At 40.2% G+C, this 15,610-nt stretch overlaps 1 protein-coding gene and 1 long non-coding RNA gene across 2 annotated transcripts in view; both read right to left on the reverse strand.

Moving 5' to 3' along the window:
* The window catches only part of LOC139709507 (uncharacterized), a 30,237-nt gene extending 26,625 nt beyond the window's left edge, over positions 1-3,612 (reverse strand). Inside the window, exons 1-2 of the mRNA XM_071621466.1 lie at positions 3,190-3,612; positions 2,702-2,978 (exon numbers count right to left, since the gene is read on the reverse strand). Coding sequence (XP_071477567.1) covers positions 2,702-2,978; positions 3,190-3,612 — 700 coding nt within the window. The remainder of the gene's footprint in view (positions 1-2,701; positions 2,979-3,189) is intronic.
* Positions 3,613-11,363: 7,751 nt separating this feature from the next.
* LOC139709506 (uncharacterized) overlaps positions 11,364-15,610 on the reverse strand; it is a 4,495-nt gene continuing 248 nt past the window's right edge. Inside the window, exons 2-3 of the long non-coding RNA XR_011709402.1 lie at positions 13,203-13,346; positions 11,364-11,521 (exon numbers count right to left, since the gene is read on the reverse strand). This is a non-coding gene — a long non-coding RNA (uncharacterized lncRNA). The remainder of the gene's footprint in view (positions 11,522-13,202; positions 13,347-15,610) is intronic.

The following is a 15,610-nucleotide window of genomic DNA, read 5'->3' on the forward strand; positions in this document are numbered from 1 at the left end:
AACGAAATCATTATTATTGAATGGTACTTGAAAAATAAAAACAATCAACTCATTAATCACAATAGACCTGACTTTGAACGGTTGAATACGTATAACATTTCATTTAAACCGTTGTTACACAAACAGAGTTTATTATTAGTAACTTTGTGCTTTCACAGTTTTAGCAAAGTTTCAAAGCGATATAAATACGATATACAGGCACTGAAGCAAACATAGATTAGAAAATTAATTGCAAAAACTGCTACAAGCGGCTCAATGTGAAGAGTCTCTTGCGTACAGCTCCGTGCTTTTGGCCAACTGAATGATAAGTATCAAATTGTTTAAAACTTTGTGTTGCTTTCTAGAGTAACATTTGACTCCCGAGATGAGTAAGATAGTATTAATTTAAGTAAACATGCACGCATGGCGTTGTTAGATATATATATATAGATTGTATATTCCATGTGATATTTTTTTCTTTACAAGAGCGTGCTCACTCAGAATACATAATCATAAAAGAATTAGGTCACCACGTTCAAAATGTCCCGACTGGAAGGAGCATGCAGTGTGTCAAAGTGTGTTCACAATGTGTTCACATAGTCGACTATAAATGAAGAGCTTGCTTCAAAAAGGCCCTATATCCATCGCCTTTTCAATGGATTTAGCGCCTTTTGGAAGCGAGCTCTTCAAATAAGTATGATGCACATTAGTGTATGTGGAGACGCTCGAACTTAACGGTGTGAAGATGATTTCACACTGTGGTGGTGTTTTTCACAGAGAGTTCGCAAAGTAATGTTTTGTTTCACACTGAATCGATAATTCACAATGTGTTCATATCGTTAAAAGTTAACAGCGTGGAGAGATTTCACAGTGTGTTTACAATGTGCTTACACTGTGGGACACAATGTTCTTTCCAGCGGGGATTACCCACTACAGGCGCACGTGGGGAGCAACCCATTTCAGGCCGGGATTCCCAAGAGTTACTTCCGCCGGATGTGCCATCTGAAGTCGATTCAGACGTGCTTTCTAATCTCAACGTTATATAAATACAATCCACTCCGCGTTCAAGAGTACCTCATCAAATATATTTATAGATAGATACATACATAGATAGATAGATAGATAGACGGTATTTTATTGATATATTCATGTCTCGCAGTCATATATATCGCAAAAGAGACAACAACGGGTACAAAACAAGTATTCAAATCAACTAAAGAGTAGAATACAATGGGAGAGTTGTGATTGCGAGCGATATCATTATAACTCGAATTCTATGACTTCTCTTTGTCTGGCGTAACTCCCCATACTGCAAGTACATTCGGCTTGAAAACAGAAAGGGGTTTTCATATAGAAAAGAGTGTTTGTCTTTCTCTCCCCCCCCCAAAAAAAAAAAAAAAAAACTGCAGCAAAATCCGATAGATATCAAGCATGTTAAAGGCCAGTAGAAGTTTGTTTGACGTTCTGTTCACTGCGCTCTTTAAAAAGAAGGTGTCTTGGCAGCGTTATTCAAACGAAATTGAATAACCCCTCTGGGTTAGGAGCGGGATAGATAAGACTGCTTTCATATAAGTCTAAATAATTAATGTTTGTCCTCGTCTATGACGTCGATAAACACAGAGGGCATTGTGATATTATGGAGACGGTTCTGTGTGGGCACGTGAACGGAATAGCCCCGGGTTCAAAACTTGCCAGACGCGTGCTTGTTTTGGACAAGACGCTTTACTCACCATGCTTCTCTTTTTCACACAGGTGTATTACTCGAATTGTCGGTACAACACGGGAAAGGAACTCGTGAAGAGCATTAAACACTAAAAGGTTGCTCTCAGTGAGTGGAGTTACAATTGATGATATTCAGTGATGTGTCATCATCACACATACGGCGAGAAAGCAGGAAAGAGAGCACTTGGAAATCTGAGAATTTCAGAATTTACAAATCCAAAAGGTCATGATCCGATCTTTTTTGCGTGAGACACAATGTGAGGATCTGTATGTACAAAAGGACGTTACCTCCTAAGGATTAGAGACAATCATGTAACAGTTACCGTTTACCATTTGGAGCAGTGATTTTAAAAGTGTTCAATATATCACATATGAGGCATAATATGTAGATCAGTTGTTTTACAAAAACATCCTACCATGTAAAAACTTTGCAATAAAGCCTTTATGAAATAAGGAGATATCACTATATGCAGATGAGTTGTTGTTCTTGGATGGTTCGTTTCAGAGGCAAATCATTCATATTTTCACATAATTTGATCATTAATTAGCAACAACTTTCCTTTTTATCAGCTCTTGCCAAAAAAAAAAGTTTATTCAAAGTTCAAATTAGTTATTGAACTTATTTACAATTCTATCCTCACAGCATTTTTGAGTGCCAGTTTGTTTATTTTGGTGCTGGATATTAGTTATGATGTCAGATTGAAAGACTGTCATGTATTCACCCGGAGTGGATCTTTAGACATTGCAACTAAAGGCAATGATATTGCCTATTGTCATCAGCTGCACATTACAGCTCATCCAAACTTGGTGAATTTGGGTTCTTAGTCTTTCATGCATACGAAATTAGCCTTTCCCGCGCATGCGTAAATCGTTACTACGAGCACTGGGCGTTGCATCAGAGAGGTGGGGGAAGAGATCCACCTCCCTGGTTGCGCCAGCTCAAAATTATCCTCGACCCCGGCCTGAATGGGATTATTAAGGGATTAGTATAACCATTCACCTCGCCTGCGGTCGCCATGGCCAGAGTCCCTCCGACTTTCCCGGCCCCTCTGCCCCGTGCTCTCGCGGCCACTTTCGCGGTGGCGGTTGCGGTTTTGTGACTCACGGTTTTCCGTCTGCCGCTTGTCCCTTGCGCCAATCGGTCTGTCTGTGGTTTCAGTGCCGCTGACGTCAAGCTGATATTGCCGCTCATTGGTGGAAAGTTTACCACCGAAGTATTCCAGCAGTGTGTCTCCTCCATCGCCGCCGTTATCATGGTAGTAGGGCGTGTCCCCGTCCTAATGCACAGCGGAAGATGAGTTGGGAAAAGAAAGAAATACGTTAGAGTTGCACAGCTGTGATATATTCAAATACGTAACGCTTCAGTTTAAAAATCACCATTCATGCTTTATAGCTGATTCATTAGTCTGTATCTTGTAACTGACTGCTAGAGTTAGCAAATGCTACAATATTTATTTTCCAAAACAAAAACAAAATGTCTGTATATACCTCATCGAGTGCGGACAAACTGCCAGATTCTCCTCTCGATTTGTCGAGTAAATCAAAAGTGTCACTAGAAATGGACGATTTCGATTCATCTTCGGCAGTAAGAGCATTGGAAGCACCAGCTTCTATTGGTCCCTCGGGGATGGCTGGGCTCTGGACCGGTATTTGAACGCTGCTGGTCAGGGCGCATTTGTCTTCAAATCGCTGCATCCTGGCGTGCAACGCCGAGATGTCAGAGTACAAGCCCTGGATGAGATAACTCTGAGCACGCACTTGAGACAGCGCGCAGATTGCCGGTGCAGTTGCCAACACGAGGGCTGTTACAATAGCGCAAAACCGGGCCAAGCTCGGCACTGGTGAACCAGTCTCTTCGGCATGCATGCTGGCGATGCCGAGATCGGACATTTTTTCCTTATAAGCCGCCATGATTCCGAATTTGCACTCGTCGAGACGCTCTTCACAATTTCAGACTTCGATTTGCCTCGTGTGTTAAATACTGCATTACTGGCAGACACTTCTGTGTTAGAAGTGCACCCGACGTGCGTCTGCTCATCGTGCCACCATGAACAACAAGTGGATGTTTACAATTAGAATTTGAACCCCGAACAACCCTATAACCGATCACTTACCTGTACTCGATCGCTTGATCGTGCGGATCGTTCTCTCCTATTTGAGGAGAGAAAAAAAAAGAAATGTGCAAAATCTGGAGCCCTATTCCCCAGGTCAGCTCAAACAGGGTGTCTGCTAACTTTACGCACTGGAAGTAGCCCTGGGTTTCTACAAGACCCTCCCAAAAGTAGTGCGCGGTTAAGGGCCGTGTATCTCGTCTAAACTGCGAACTTAGGCGGGGCTGCGTCCTCTGATTGGTCAGAAGCAAACCAACAGGCACTTTGACAGCAGTTCATCAGCATACTCGGCAATGCCGTCGGCGAGGCGGCGCTTCTTACAGATGAGTTCACATTTTAGTCTCCTGCAGTTTTCGCGCCCTTTGTTCCTGTTAACGGTGCCTAAAAGGGACCTGGAAGACAGCCAGGTTCTTGATGCACACATGTCTGACTAGCCATGTAATAATTTTTAAAAGATAAGAGACGTTTTCCAGCAACAAGAGGATATCAAACGCGAAAGATCAAGAGCGTAATGTACTTCTACATTACCATTTCATGACTTATTGGATGCAACAAACGAAACCATTTCAAACATGATACCTTATTACTCACACGATATTTCTGAAACTATTGTCAGGCCAAAGGGAAATGGCGAGTGTTGTCACGCAACTTGCTTTTTTTTTTAAAAAGACCCGGGAAAATAAGATTCGTATAAGCTTCTGTAGCATTTTAATGCCCAATGTGCCTAAATTTCTCTCATATTTCTGTCATATCCCAATTTAACTGTATAATATCTAGCAAAGTTTGAAGGCAAGTTTCTCATAATACGTATGTAGATTTAGAAAAATTAGGGGTCATCAACGAGCTCGAGACCCACTATTCATACAGCCCACGACCTCGACACGATAGGCAAAAAAGGCCCACCAGCTCGACGCTAGGCAAATACCGCTACAAGCTCGACACCAAATAGACAAAAAATAAAAGGCTCACGAGACCAACAGTGCGTATATTAAAACCCGAGGTACCCCTATTTAGAAAGAAGAGCACGTTAGTAACTAAGTAACTATAACTTTGGAAATTCATACATTTACACGGATTGTGCGACTTTCGCGTTAGCAGTACTCTCTGGTGATGATTAATTTCAGCAACTAAAATATTTATCGTCAAAGGGATCGTATAGTTTTGGTTGAGACCTAATTTCAGGTTTCTAACATTTTTTGGTGAGACAATGAGAAACCTTTTACGAAATATGAAAGAGCATGTAATTCTATGAGGAATTCAACGCTTATTTAATGAAAATTGGTTTTGAAATGGCTGAGATATCAAAAAAGAGCGATTCTAATTAAGTGTGGGACCCACACTTTACTACGATCGCTTTGTTTTACTTTGTTTTTTGGATATTTCAGTCATTCCAAACCCGATTTTCATCAAATAAACTTTGAATTCCTCTTAAAAATGGAGTGTTCTGTACTATATCATAAGTGTTTTCTTGGTATCTCGCAAAAAGTTAAAAGCCCAATTCTCATCTCCACCAATACTGTACCATCCCTTTAACCCTAAAAGCTTTCATCGCTCGGTTTAAAAGGAGAATGCAGCAATTATTGATGCTCATTTTCCTTGCTAATGAAGAAAAAGAAGAAAGTGTAGTCAATGGGACCCTTGTGGAGAGACAATTTACTGTGTCAGTAAATTTGCTTAATGTGGTTGCTACTATAACTGTATTGATGAAAACACACATGACTTTTTAAAACCAATTAACATTCTTATCTTAAGTCCGATTTATATGAATCCTGTACCACTCTATTCATTTGATCATCATACTCTATGTATTGCGGTCCACCAGAAGATCATGGTGTTGTGCTGTACTCGAGTACTTCAAAGATTTAGTTGTGTTGGAATCGTAATCTAGTTTTGTTTTATTTTTCATGTGAAAAAAAAGCTATTTCCTGTCAGCATATTATGTTTTACAAGATTGAGGGGTGAAGTCTCCTGTAAAAAAGAAATGGGGAGGGGAGGGCCCTCCCCTCTCCCATTTTATTCTGGGGGTATTCACAACAAGAAAAGGTTAGACTTGCGTTAGGAGTGAGGTGTGGGGGGGGGGGGGGCGGGTTCCATTTCTACGGTATGATTCCAACTCCTGAATTTCTGAACTCTGGCACATATCTGCATATTGGCCTTTGACAGGAGTTCACTTGCCTGCGTGATGACAACTGGTTCATCCATTCATTTTCTTTTCTCCGGCTCGTTTCCTTCTGCAGGGAATTCTTGCGGAAGCACGTGCTGCACAGACATTCACGTACGCCCACAGAACTCTTACAAGTTCTGTGCGTACGCCCCGTACATGACCGGCCATGAACCCTGCATCTGGACAAGTTTGTCAAAAGAAGAGCTTGATATAATGGCCGCAGTCAAGGGGTTGACATTAAACGGATGACTAGAAAAAGATGAGAAGAGAAGAGAAACAGAAAATGAAAGTTCATCAAAGAAGAAAAAAAGCCAAATCTAAAGAACAGCTCAAATTGAGTACTCGAGTTTCCCTTTCGGTGATGTCAAATCACAATGATGAATAGACATCGGTTCAATATGCCATCGCCTCTCAAGTTTCCCCATTCCTATGAACGTAAATCTTCACATGATTTTCTTACTCGGGATGAACGCAGAAGGGACAAAATAACTGTACATTTCATTGTAGCATTCCAAACATTATGATAACGATGTTTTGATAGGGAGAGTTTGATTGCGAATATTCTGAGCCCCAAAGTTAATGTTATGACATTCTCATGTTAGAACCAATGCGACATTTGTGTTCGCCAAACAGAAGTGAGTATGAGCCATCTTTTAACATCGGAATGACAGTGAGACAAGTTTAGTATCAAAGGTCACGACAAAGAGTGGGGAGAACAGACTGACAGACACAGCGTACAGTCACTTAAGCCTACATGCTCCATGGAGACGCCTTTCTTCAGTTACTGTACATAGGACTTACTCAAATTACCAAATGGGTGCAACATCTATACCTTGGTTAACGTTATTTCTTTGCATGATGAGTGCACACCTCAGTCTGACAACGTACTCTCTACGAGATGGTGATTGAATAGTTTGTTATAAAACAATTTGTTATGAAAATTAGTTTGAAATAAAGCAACGCTTCAACCCCCCTTCCCCCCACGTATTGAGAATGACGGTTATTCCGGAGTAGAGTCAGTGGTGGTATAATAGCTAGTTATGGACTTAAAACGGATATTACTCCACGTCAGAGCTGGCTTTGATGAATTGAGTGATACTTAGGACTGATGAAGGAGGGAGTTTCATTTTCGGAATCATTGACAAGTGAATGAGTTGATGAGGTTTTCATTAAAAAAAAATCAAAGCAAATCAGGAAATAATCACTCAGTGGTGGCGTTATCGTTGATGAAAAGTGTAATATTTAAGAACTGATAACTTTGTAAAAGGAAGATTGTATTTCCGGAATCACTGACAAAGTTTTCATTACAAAAAAAAGAAAAGAAAACAAAACAAATTAGGCATTAAGGAGGTCATGGCTGTCTGTGATTGATTTCAACCAATATTGTTTATGAAAGAGCAGAGAAATGAAGAGAACGGAAAAAGAAAGAGAGGAAAAAATTTGCCAGTCATCATGCACCGAACTGGATTTAAAAACAAAAAGCAAACAAACAAAAACAAACAAACCCAAAATAACTGGAAACACCCCTTTTTGAGAAACAATAACCAAAAACTATTTTTCAGTGACGGTTTAAATCATTACCTTAAACAAAAAACAAAAAGCGGGAAATGAATGAAAACCCCCCAAAAATTCACTTTCTGTTTCGCAGTTTTTCATTTTGGTTGTCCTATGACCTTTTTTTTGGGGGGGGGGGTGGAGAGGAGGAGGGGAACGACACATAGCTTTTCAGGTGACCGTTGGACTCGTTACCATAGTTCGTGAAGGTTTTCCAAATCCAGCGGGAAAGTGTTGATACAAATGAAAAACGAAAAGGAGGACTCAAGGATAGACTACTCTACGTGATGTCAAAATAAACTTAGTCAAAATTAACAGGACAGTCAAAGTTTCATGAAACTGCTTCAAAGATCTGGATATAGCAAGGAAAACAGTTGATCCAGAGGATAGGATATCTTTTTCTTAATAAGTCTCGAGCAGGAAAACTCACCGACAATTTAGCTGGAAACAAATGGATATCTGATGGCCTCATCCCCATGACTATGACTGTGATTACTCTATCACCATAACGTTTGAACGTGAGATACGGAAAAATGAAGTGTGAATTGATTCACTCTGAACATGGAGAAGTGTTTTGATTTATTCTTGAGAGTGCTTAGTGTAAATAATTATCGCTTTATTCCTATATTATTTACTCTTTCAAGACGTTCACCGCCTTGCTCAGACATGAACAGCATACGTCTTGTGCTACTAGTAATCGAAAACATCCTTGCATTTGGGCTTGTTCATTTTTCATCACACCCTGCCCCCCCCCCCCCACCACCACCACCACCACTACCACCACCATCACCATTGGATTATGCACCCTAATCAGTGTGCTGCGTTGAATGACTGAATATTTGCGTGCATGGGACCTCCATATTTTTATATCCTACCAGAGAGAAATGTGTTTTGCCTCTATCCAGGGGACGCTTTGATATCATTAGAACACACAGCATTGCTCAGCAAAACTTACTGGGATTCGAACCTGCGCCCGAATGCTGCAAGGTAGATATACCGACTGAGCCAATAACTCTTGCAGTAACACTGTGGATTACCTATTTTTCATTTCTCTTTTATCAATACTAGTATAGTAGTAGAACGTTATGTCAAACCATCAGCATATACATGGTTGAACTATGAAAGGTATGGAATTACAAATGGTACATAGGATATTGATACGAGGTGATGATAGTGCTCGCCAGCGCATAATAATTCTATACTGTTTAGCTTTGGTGATGCCTTCATCAACTAAAGAACTTTCCCCTTGATTTTGCTTTCTAATATCTATGTCCCCAATGATTATGATGTCTATGTGATTAGGCACTGGACTAATTAGTCAGCAATGTGCACAAAATTAAGTCACCTCGTCATGCTTTCGTCTTCTTTTTTTTTTTCATTTCCTTTTACAACGAAAGGGGCACTGTTTTACGTCGTTGTATATGTCGGCATCATACTTTCAACAACTGTTAAGAGACATTTTGGTATGTGAGGACATCTTGCTAGGCCTATATAGACAGAAGATTTATGATTCTCAACTTTCAAACGGGTGTTCCGAGTTCGAATCGCGCCAAATGCTTTATGAGCCCTTGATGGTTTTACCGACAGTGTTCCTCTCTGCGCAGGTGTATCAAGGGGTACCTGGCATCGCCGTGGTTATTATAATGGTAGGACCCTCAGGTAAAGCAGTTGCGACAATGAGGAGGCTACCCTGGATAAACAAAATGTATTAAGATTATTTTACCCACGCCGTCATGTTAAAAGTACGACGTATCATCGGGATCCGTGAAGTGGGTGGAGGGCCGCGGGGGAGGGGGGTGGGGGGGGGGGGGTAATGACCTATATTCACTAACATTATTATAATCAAAGCGTTTGAGAATCTCGTTGCTACATGCACACACACACACACACACACACACACACACAGGGAAAAAAAGGATCGTGCTCTCCACATAGAGCTCAAGAATGTCGTAAATCTCTTTGAATTTGATGAGGCAGAAGAAAACTTTCTCGTCCTACTCTATTCAGATATTGACGCCGACGAAAACAATAATATTTGTGATAATCATCAAGAAATTGGGTGTTATGATTATCGTTGTGTCATTGTACTAAAATGTGGTAGCCCTGCAAGAATTTCATGGTTTATTCGCATTCTTGGGAGACTTCCTTCGAAGACTTGTCGTACATAGCATTGGCTGAAGATAAATCATAATTTGTTTGTTATTGTTTGTTAGCAACACAGCAACGTGCCTTTCTCGTCGAGGAGAATAAAAAAAAAATGTACAAAAGCATTGGTCTCGGTCGAGAGGAAGACCAGGAAATCAAAACAGAGAACACGACGGTTACACAAGGGACAACTCTTTAAGAGGACCCCGAGATTCAAATAACCTTCGCTCCACAATACAAATAGTACAGTTACCTATGTTCTGAGTCGATTACGTTTGACATCACCAAAATAAATCTCTGTACTCTCTAACACTATAATTTCGGCACAGGTCATTGTGGATGAACGAAAAAAGACGTGAAAAAAAATAAGAGGTACTCATTGCCTTCGGCAGCGCGAAATGTAAAGAATTGACAAGTCATTCGTTACGTAACGCCGTTGTCTGTTGTTATATAAAGAAAAAAAAAACCTGAATCGAGCCCGGACCGGCTCATTCTATTTTATTGTTCAATACAGGGACAAAGAGGGCGTGTCCTGTTCGGAATGCTTGTAAACACAAGGTGAACTTAACGGGAAAGGAACGGGACGATTTGTTGATAAACAGTGGCATGGGAACTAAGCTCAAAAAGAGGTGATATATACGGAGGTGAATATGGTGCCGAAATGCAGTTAGATAATCGTCCGAATTCAGTTTATTGAGGAGAGATTATTATGTCCCAGGTCTTCACTATAATCAGATGGAGATTAAAAATAAACAGAGAGATAATTGGTTAGACAGACAGACAGACAGAAAATAGAACTTTCACGTGGATTGCATCAGACAAAACTGTCAGCGATGACTTCTCCAATCTGATCTACTTGCCCACTAAGCTGTGGAAATGCTTTAGATCTCGTTGAGGAAAACGAGATAGGCTCTTATATTAAATGGCCATATATTCATTAGATTTTAGATATAGACTTAGATTTTTATATGGTGTAATATTGATATGTCGACGATTCCACATGCGTTTTATGTTTTAAAAATATTTCCATACACAGACGAGAATATTACATAATCTAGCACCGATTATTGCAACCTGTATTTCAAAGCAATCTTTATTGAATATAAATTCCTTAAATAGTTTGAGAATAATATGTTTCAAAAGAATTCTTGTGCAGCGTTCTATGGCAATGACCCTCTCTTTCAAGCCCTTCTTGTTTTGATTTTATTCAATTCATGTTTTTGTCAGGTTCTGCAACCTATCGAAATGAGAATAAGTGAGATGAAACTTTCCTCCATTGTACAAAAACAGTCAGGAAAACAATTGTATTTCTGAGAAACAATCGTTTTCATGACAGCCTTTTTTGTTGTTGATAATTTGGAATTTCCAAAATGCCTTCTAGCCTCGGCGAGATAGTGATATTCGCTGTCATCTTAAACATTTAGCCAATGGCTTAGTGCTCAAAACTTGTTTGGGAGATTTGTCGTTCAAAACACAAGTACAAAGGCACGTGAACGTCTGCAGAGGGACATCCTATGTATCAAAGTGAATGCTCTTCCTTCATTGTTGCTGCAAAGAAATGATTTCAAATTTAATATCCAACGTCTGACTATACTTATAGAAGAAAAAACTTGACGTAAACGAGGAACGTACGTGCACACACTCTCGGATAATACAGAAGAATTTGCATACTACTCTGTTGTGTCTTGGAATGCTCCGTGCTCGTATTGCATCATTCTTGCGTCATCCTTCGCACCAACCTCTCCAGCGTCAAAACGGTGTCTGTTATCATCCGTAACCCGCAGTGACGGTTGACATCAGCTCAGTTACCGCCCCAATTACCCGCACACTGACAACTGGCCACGCCCTGAAAATGAAAGGAGGAACGAAACAAAACAACTTAGCTTTCCGCTATTACTGCTTCGAATTTTTTTCAGGCACCATATAAACAGTTGGGATGGGTTTATGTAAAGTTCGATATATTTAGATAAACATGTTTGTCATAAATGTATTAGAATATACATACATACATACATAATACATACATACATACCTTACATACATACATGAATAAACGAATTCGTAAATTAATGCGTGTAGGTATAATGCGGAGTTTTTTTACTACATGGTCAGCATACTCTAGTTGTTTATGATACTTTGTGCACTGCCGTCAACATTAATAATAATAACAGTAGACATTTATAGAGCGCCTTTTCCACTGGATGCAAAGCGCTATTCTGTGCACTTTCAGCCGTATATTAATTCCGTAGCCAAGAGATAATACTACTAGCAATGTGAATGAGAACAGCGGTCTTGGAAAAAAAAAAGTCCTGAGTTCGAATCTCGCCTGAACAGCGGCTGACATGACGTTCTGCCCACGTTGTCCTTCTTCTGAGCCGGATGGATGCCGCCAACGAGAAACCTTGGCATGTGAGGAAAACTACAGGGCCAGGGCCCTCTGGACGAGCAATGCCAGCTAACACTGAAGAGGCGGATGCACGTCACGAGTCCGACACCCACGAGTCATACAGCCCACGAGCTAAACACTAAAACGACCACGAGCTAAAAATCACGTGGAATATTCCCACGAGCCATACGGTCCACTAGCTCGGCACTAGGCAAATAAGGCCCATGAGCCTGACACTAGGCAAGCAAGGCCCATGACTCCAACACTGGGCAAAAAAAAAGGTCCACGACCGGCATTACATCACGGGGCTTAATGTACGCAGTGCCTGTCTCGGTGGCCTTTTAGACCCAATGTTGGACTCGTGGGCCTTGTTTGCCGAGTGTCAGGCTCATGGGCCTTGTTTGCCTATAGTGTCAGACTCATGGGCCTTATTTTCCTGTATCGTGTCGAGCCCATGGGCCGTTTTTGCGTGGTGTTAAGCTCATAGGCTGTATGACTCATGGATGTCTCTTCCATGTTGAGGTGGTGAGCTGTATGACTCGTGGGTGTCGAACTCGTGAGATGATCCCGAAGAGGCTACCCACGATGACTAAACTCACTACTAGTATATTGTGCAGTGTACTGGTTTTCGTATAGTGATCGTATTGTTGTCGTCGTTATTACTTTAATTTTTATCACTATCCATTATTATCATTTGGCCATCATCATTATCATCATTAAAGGAATAGTATAGTTTTGGGTGAGATGGGGATTTCGGGGGGGGGGGGGTTTGCGAGATTATTAGAAATCACCTATATGAAATATTGAAGAGCATACAATTCTAAAAAGAATTAAAAGTTTATTTTATGAAAATTGGTTATGAAATGGCTGAGATATCCAAAAACAAAGAGGTCTTGGTAAAAGTGGGACCCATCTTTTATTAGGACCTCTTTGATTTTACTTAGCTTTTGAATATCTCGGCCACTTCAAAACCGATTTTCATCATGTAAACTTTCAATTCCTTTTAGAATTGTATGCTCTTCAATATGGTTTTTAATGATCTCGCAAAAAAGTTAAATCCTAAATCCCCATCTCAACCAAAAACTATACCATCCCTTTAACTTCGATACTCAGATATCAAAGAAATTGAAAGGAGACATACCAACGTACAAACTTGCTGCCCTTCTTGTCCGCATACAGACGGCATTCACCAGCTAGCGCCAGGGTAGATTCCCCAAAGTTTTGTTGCCGGCCACATTTCCTTGAAAAAAAAAGGATGATCATTTCCATTTGTCCTTCAGGAAACCTAAAGCAGTAGGCAGTTAAAGTTAGGGGAAAAGAGGAACAAAAGGAGTTTGAAGTTTAGATTCATATATACCGTATTCCATGATTTATTTTGGCATTAGTACATATTTGAAGAAAAAAAAGTTTGTCCTTTTCTATTTTGATTACTTGGTGACGTGTTCCTTAGTAAGTGCATCTAAATACTTTACAATGCTTGGAATACGGTTTGCGGTGAATTAGTTATTGTTGTGTCTGATAGTCACATTGGGCAGGCTTTCAGGTTGTCAGGAACAAACAGCTATTATTTAATTGGTATGCATGGCAATTAAATATGTCGGTAAAACCGGCCCAAAAATTCCTAATTGGTACAATATCTCGTTGGAGGCCCGTCTGTTTACCTACTTTTTTTCGTAATATTTAACTTGGATGGACAATTTTCGTAAGATTTTTATAACACAAAGCCAAATAAACAGATAAATGATTATCTACCTATACTCTACATGATTGTCAGATTGTTGTGCTACAATACAGAGATTATCCGAGTTATCTTGTTTTTCATATGAGTATTCGTTTTGGTCAGTTCTAAATAATTTCTGATCTCCACATTGCTGCTAAGAACTTATATTGTTTCCTTGGAAACCTGGAACTCCTCCAAGCTTTTGCTTTTCATAGGTTGTTTTTTTTTATGTTTCTCGCTTTGCTCTTCTACATACACTATCAGCTAATGACCGTTAAAATACGACTTTCACTGCATATTCATTTCTTTAGAGAGATTTGAAGAGTTTGCATTTTTGTTCATATTATCTATTTGTGTTACCCCAATGTATCGTTTATTTTTTGAGAAATATGACAACAAAATAAACTGGAACTGCTTTACCTCTTCCACTTATAGTCCCCCAACCAATACAGACTCAATCCACAAAGGAAGACGAAAGTCTTTTTCCATGAATGACTTGCTAACTTCCCCTCTATTACTCTACATGATATACCGATGTGTCGTCACATTATACAGTTACGGCTTGTACCTTTTATGATTATTCTAGTGTTTTCTTTCGAATCAACGCGATGCTGGTTAAATCATTTCATGTTCCTCCCAACTATACCTACTGGAATACGGAGATTTTTCCAAACATTCTGGAGAAGAAAAAGACAAATCATATCTACAAAAGACTGACGAGAGGAAAAGCATAATATACATAATACGGAAATGCTATCGTCACGTCCATGTACGGTGATACCCGAGAAACTGCATGACTTGTACGCCTATATATGTTTGTATATAGGCACAAGGAGTTGTGTTATGCTATACTACATCATGTGGGCGACAGTGCAAATTTTGTGGGCAGCAAGTTGATAGGTACAATAGCTCTACTCGTGGAGCCTACTAAACCTCGACAGCGCAGAAAGCATGCTATAGCCTTTCCTATGGACACTCGTGGAAATATCGTACCACTGGGAATATAACACGGGGAGGAAGGGGGGGGGGAGGGGATTGAAAAAATGTGTTACTGGACTTTGGTTTGTGTTGTTTATGTGTTTTTTGTTTGTTGAATTTTTTTCTTTATGAGGGGTGGCAGTTATAAAATACTCCCGTCATAAAAAGGATGGTAAAAAACACTAAATGATGTACTTGATAGGGGCTAATCGTCCGATTAGGCTATAGACGGAAGTAGCTGTGATAAAATCAAATACATTCCCCATTGCTTTTTAATAATGGTCCCCAGAAGGTATCACGCTTACATACCTTTTATACTTTTTTTCCGCCGAGATTCATGTTGAAAGTTTTGCATGCAACAAAAAAAAGTACAAGAAAACAAAATTCTGATGAAGTACAAGAATGAGTTTAAGTGTAGATGGTATTCAAGGAAATCTCCTTGTTTTCCTGAGACTTATTGGGATCAAGATGGCCAGTAAAGTGTGTCACCAAACTAGACTTTCTCGGGGTTTTTTTTATTAGGGATTTCTCTTTGTATTTGTTGTAGTGTTCATGTACAGCAGCAAGAAAGGGCCTTCATAGATACATTTCCTTTGCGGTTTATTTTTGTTTTCAGTTAGCAGGCTAGAAATAGGCCGACAAAACACGGAAGTATTCATGTTCAGTGAATAGATCCCATAAGTTTCGCCGTAAGTCCCACTCATGACTGACATCATAATCGATGATGACCGGCCCCGGGGGGGGGGGGGGGGGGAGGAGGAGGAGAGAGGGAGAGAGAGAGAGAGAGAGAGAGAGAGAGGGGGGGGGAGGGAGAGAACGGACTGTTCCATCCAGAGGGTATAAAGATATGC

The sequence above is a fragment of the Diadema antillarum genome, unplaced genomic scaffold (genome assembly GCF_040938485.1).
Source record: "Diadema antillarum isolate AM-2024a unplaced genomic scaffold, OU_Dant_1.0 seq00001440_RagTag, whole genome shotgun sequence".
NCBI lineage: Eukaryota > Metazoa > Echinodermata > Echinoidea > Diadematoida > Diadematidae > Diadema > Diadema antillarum.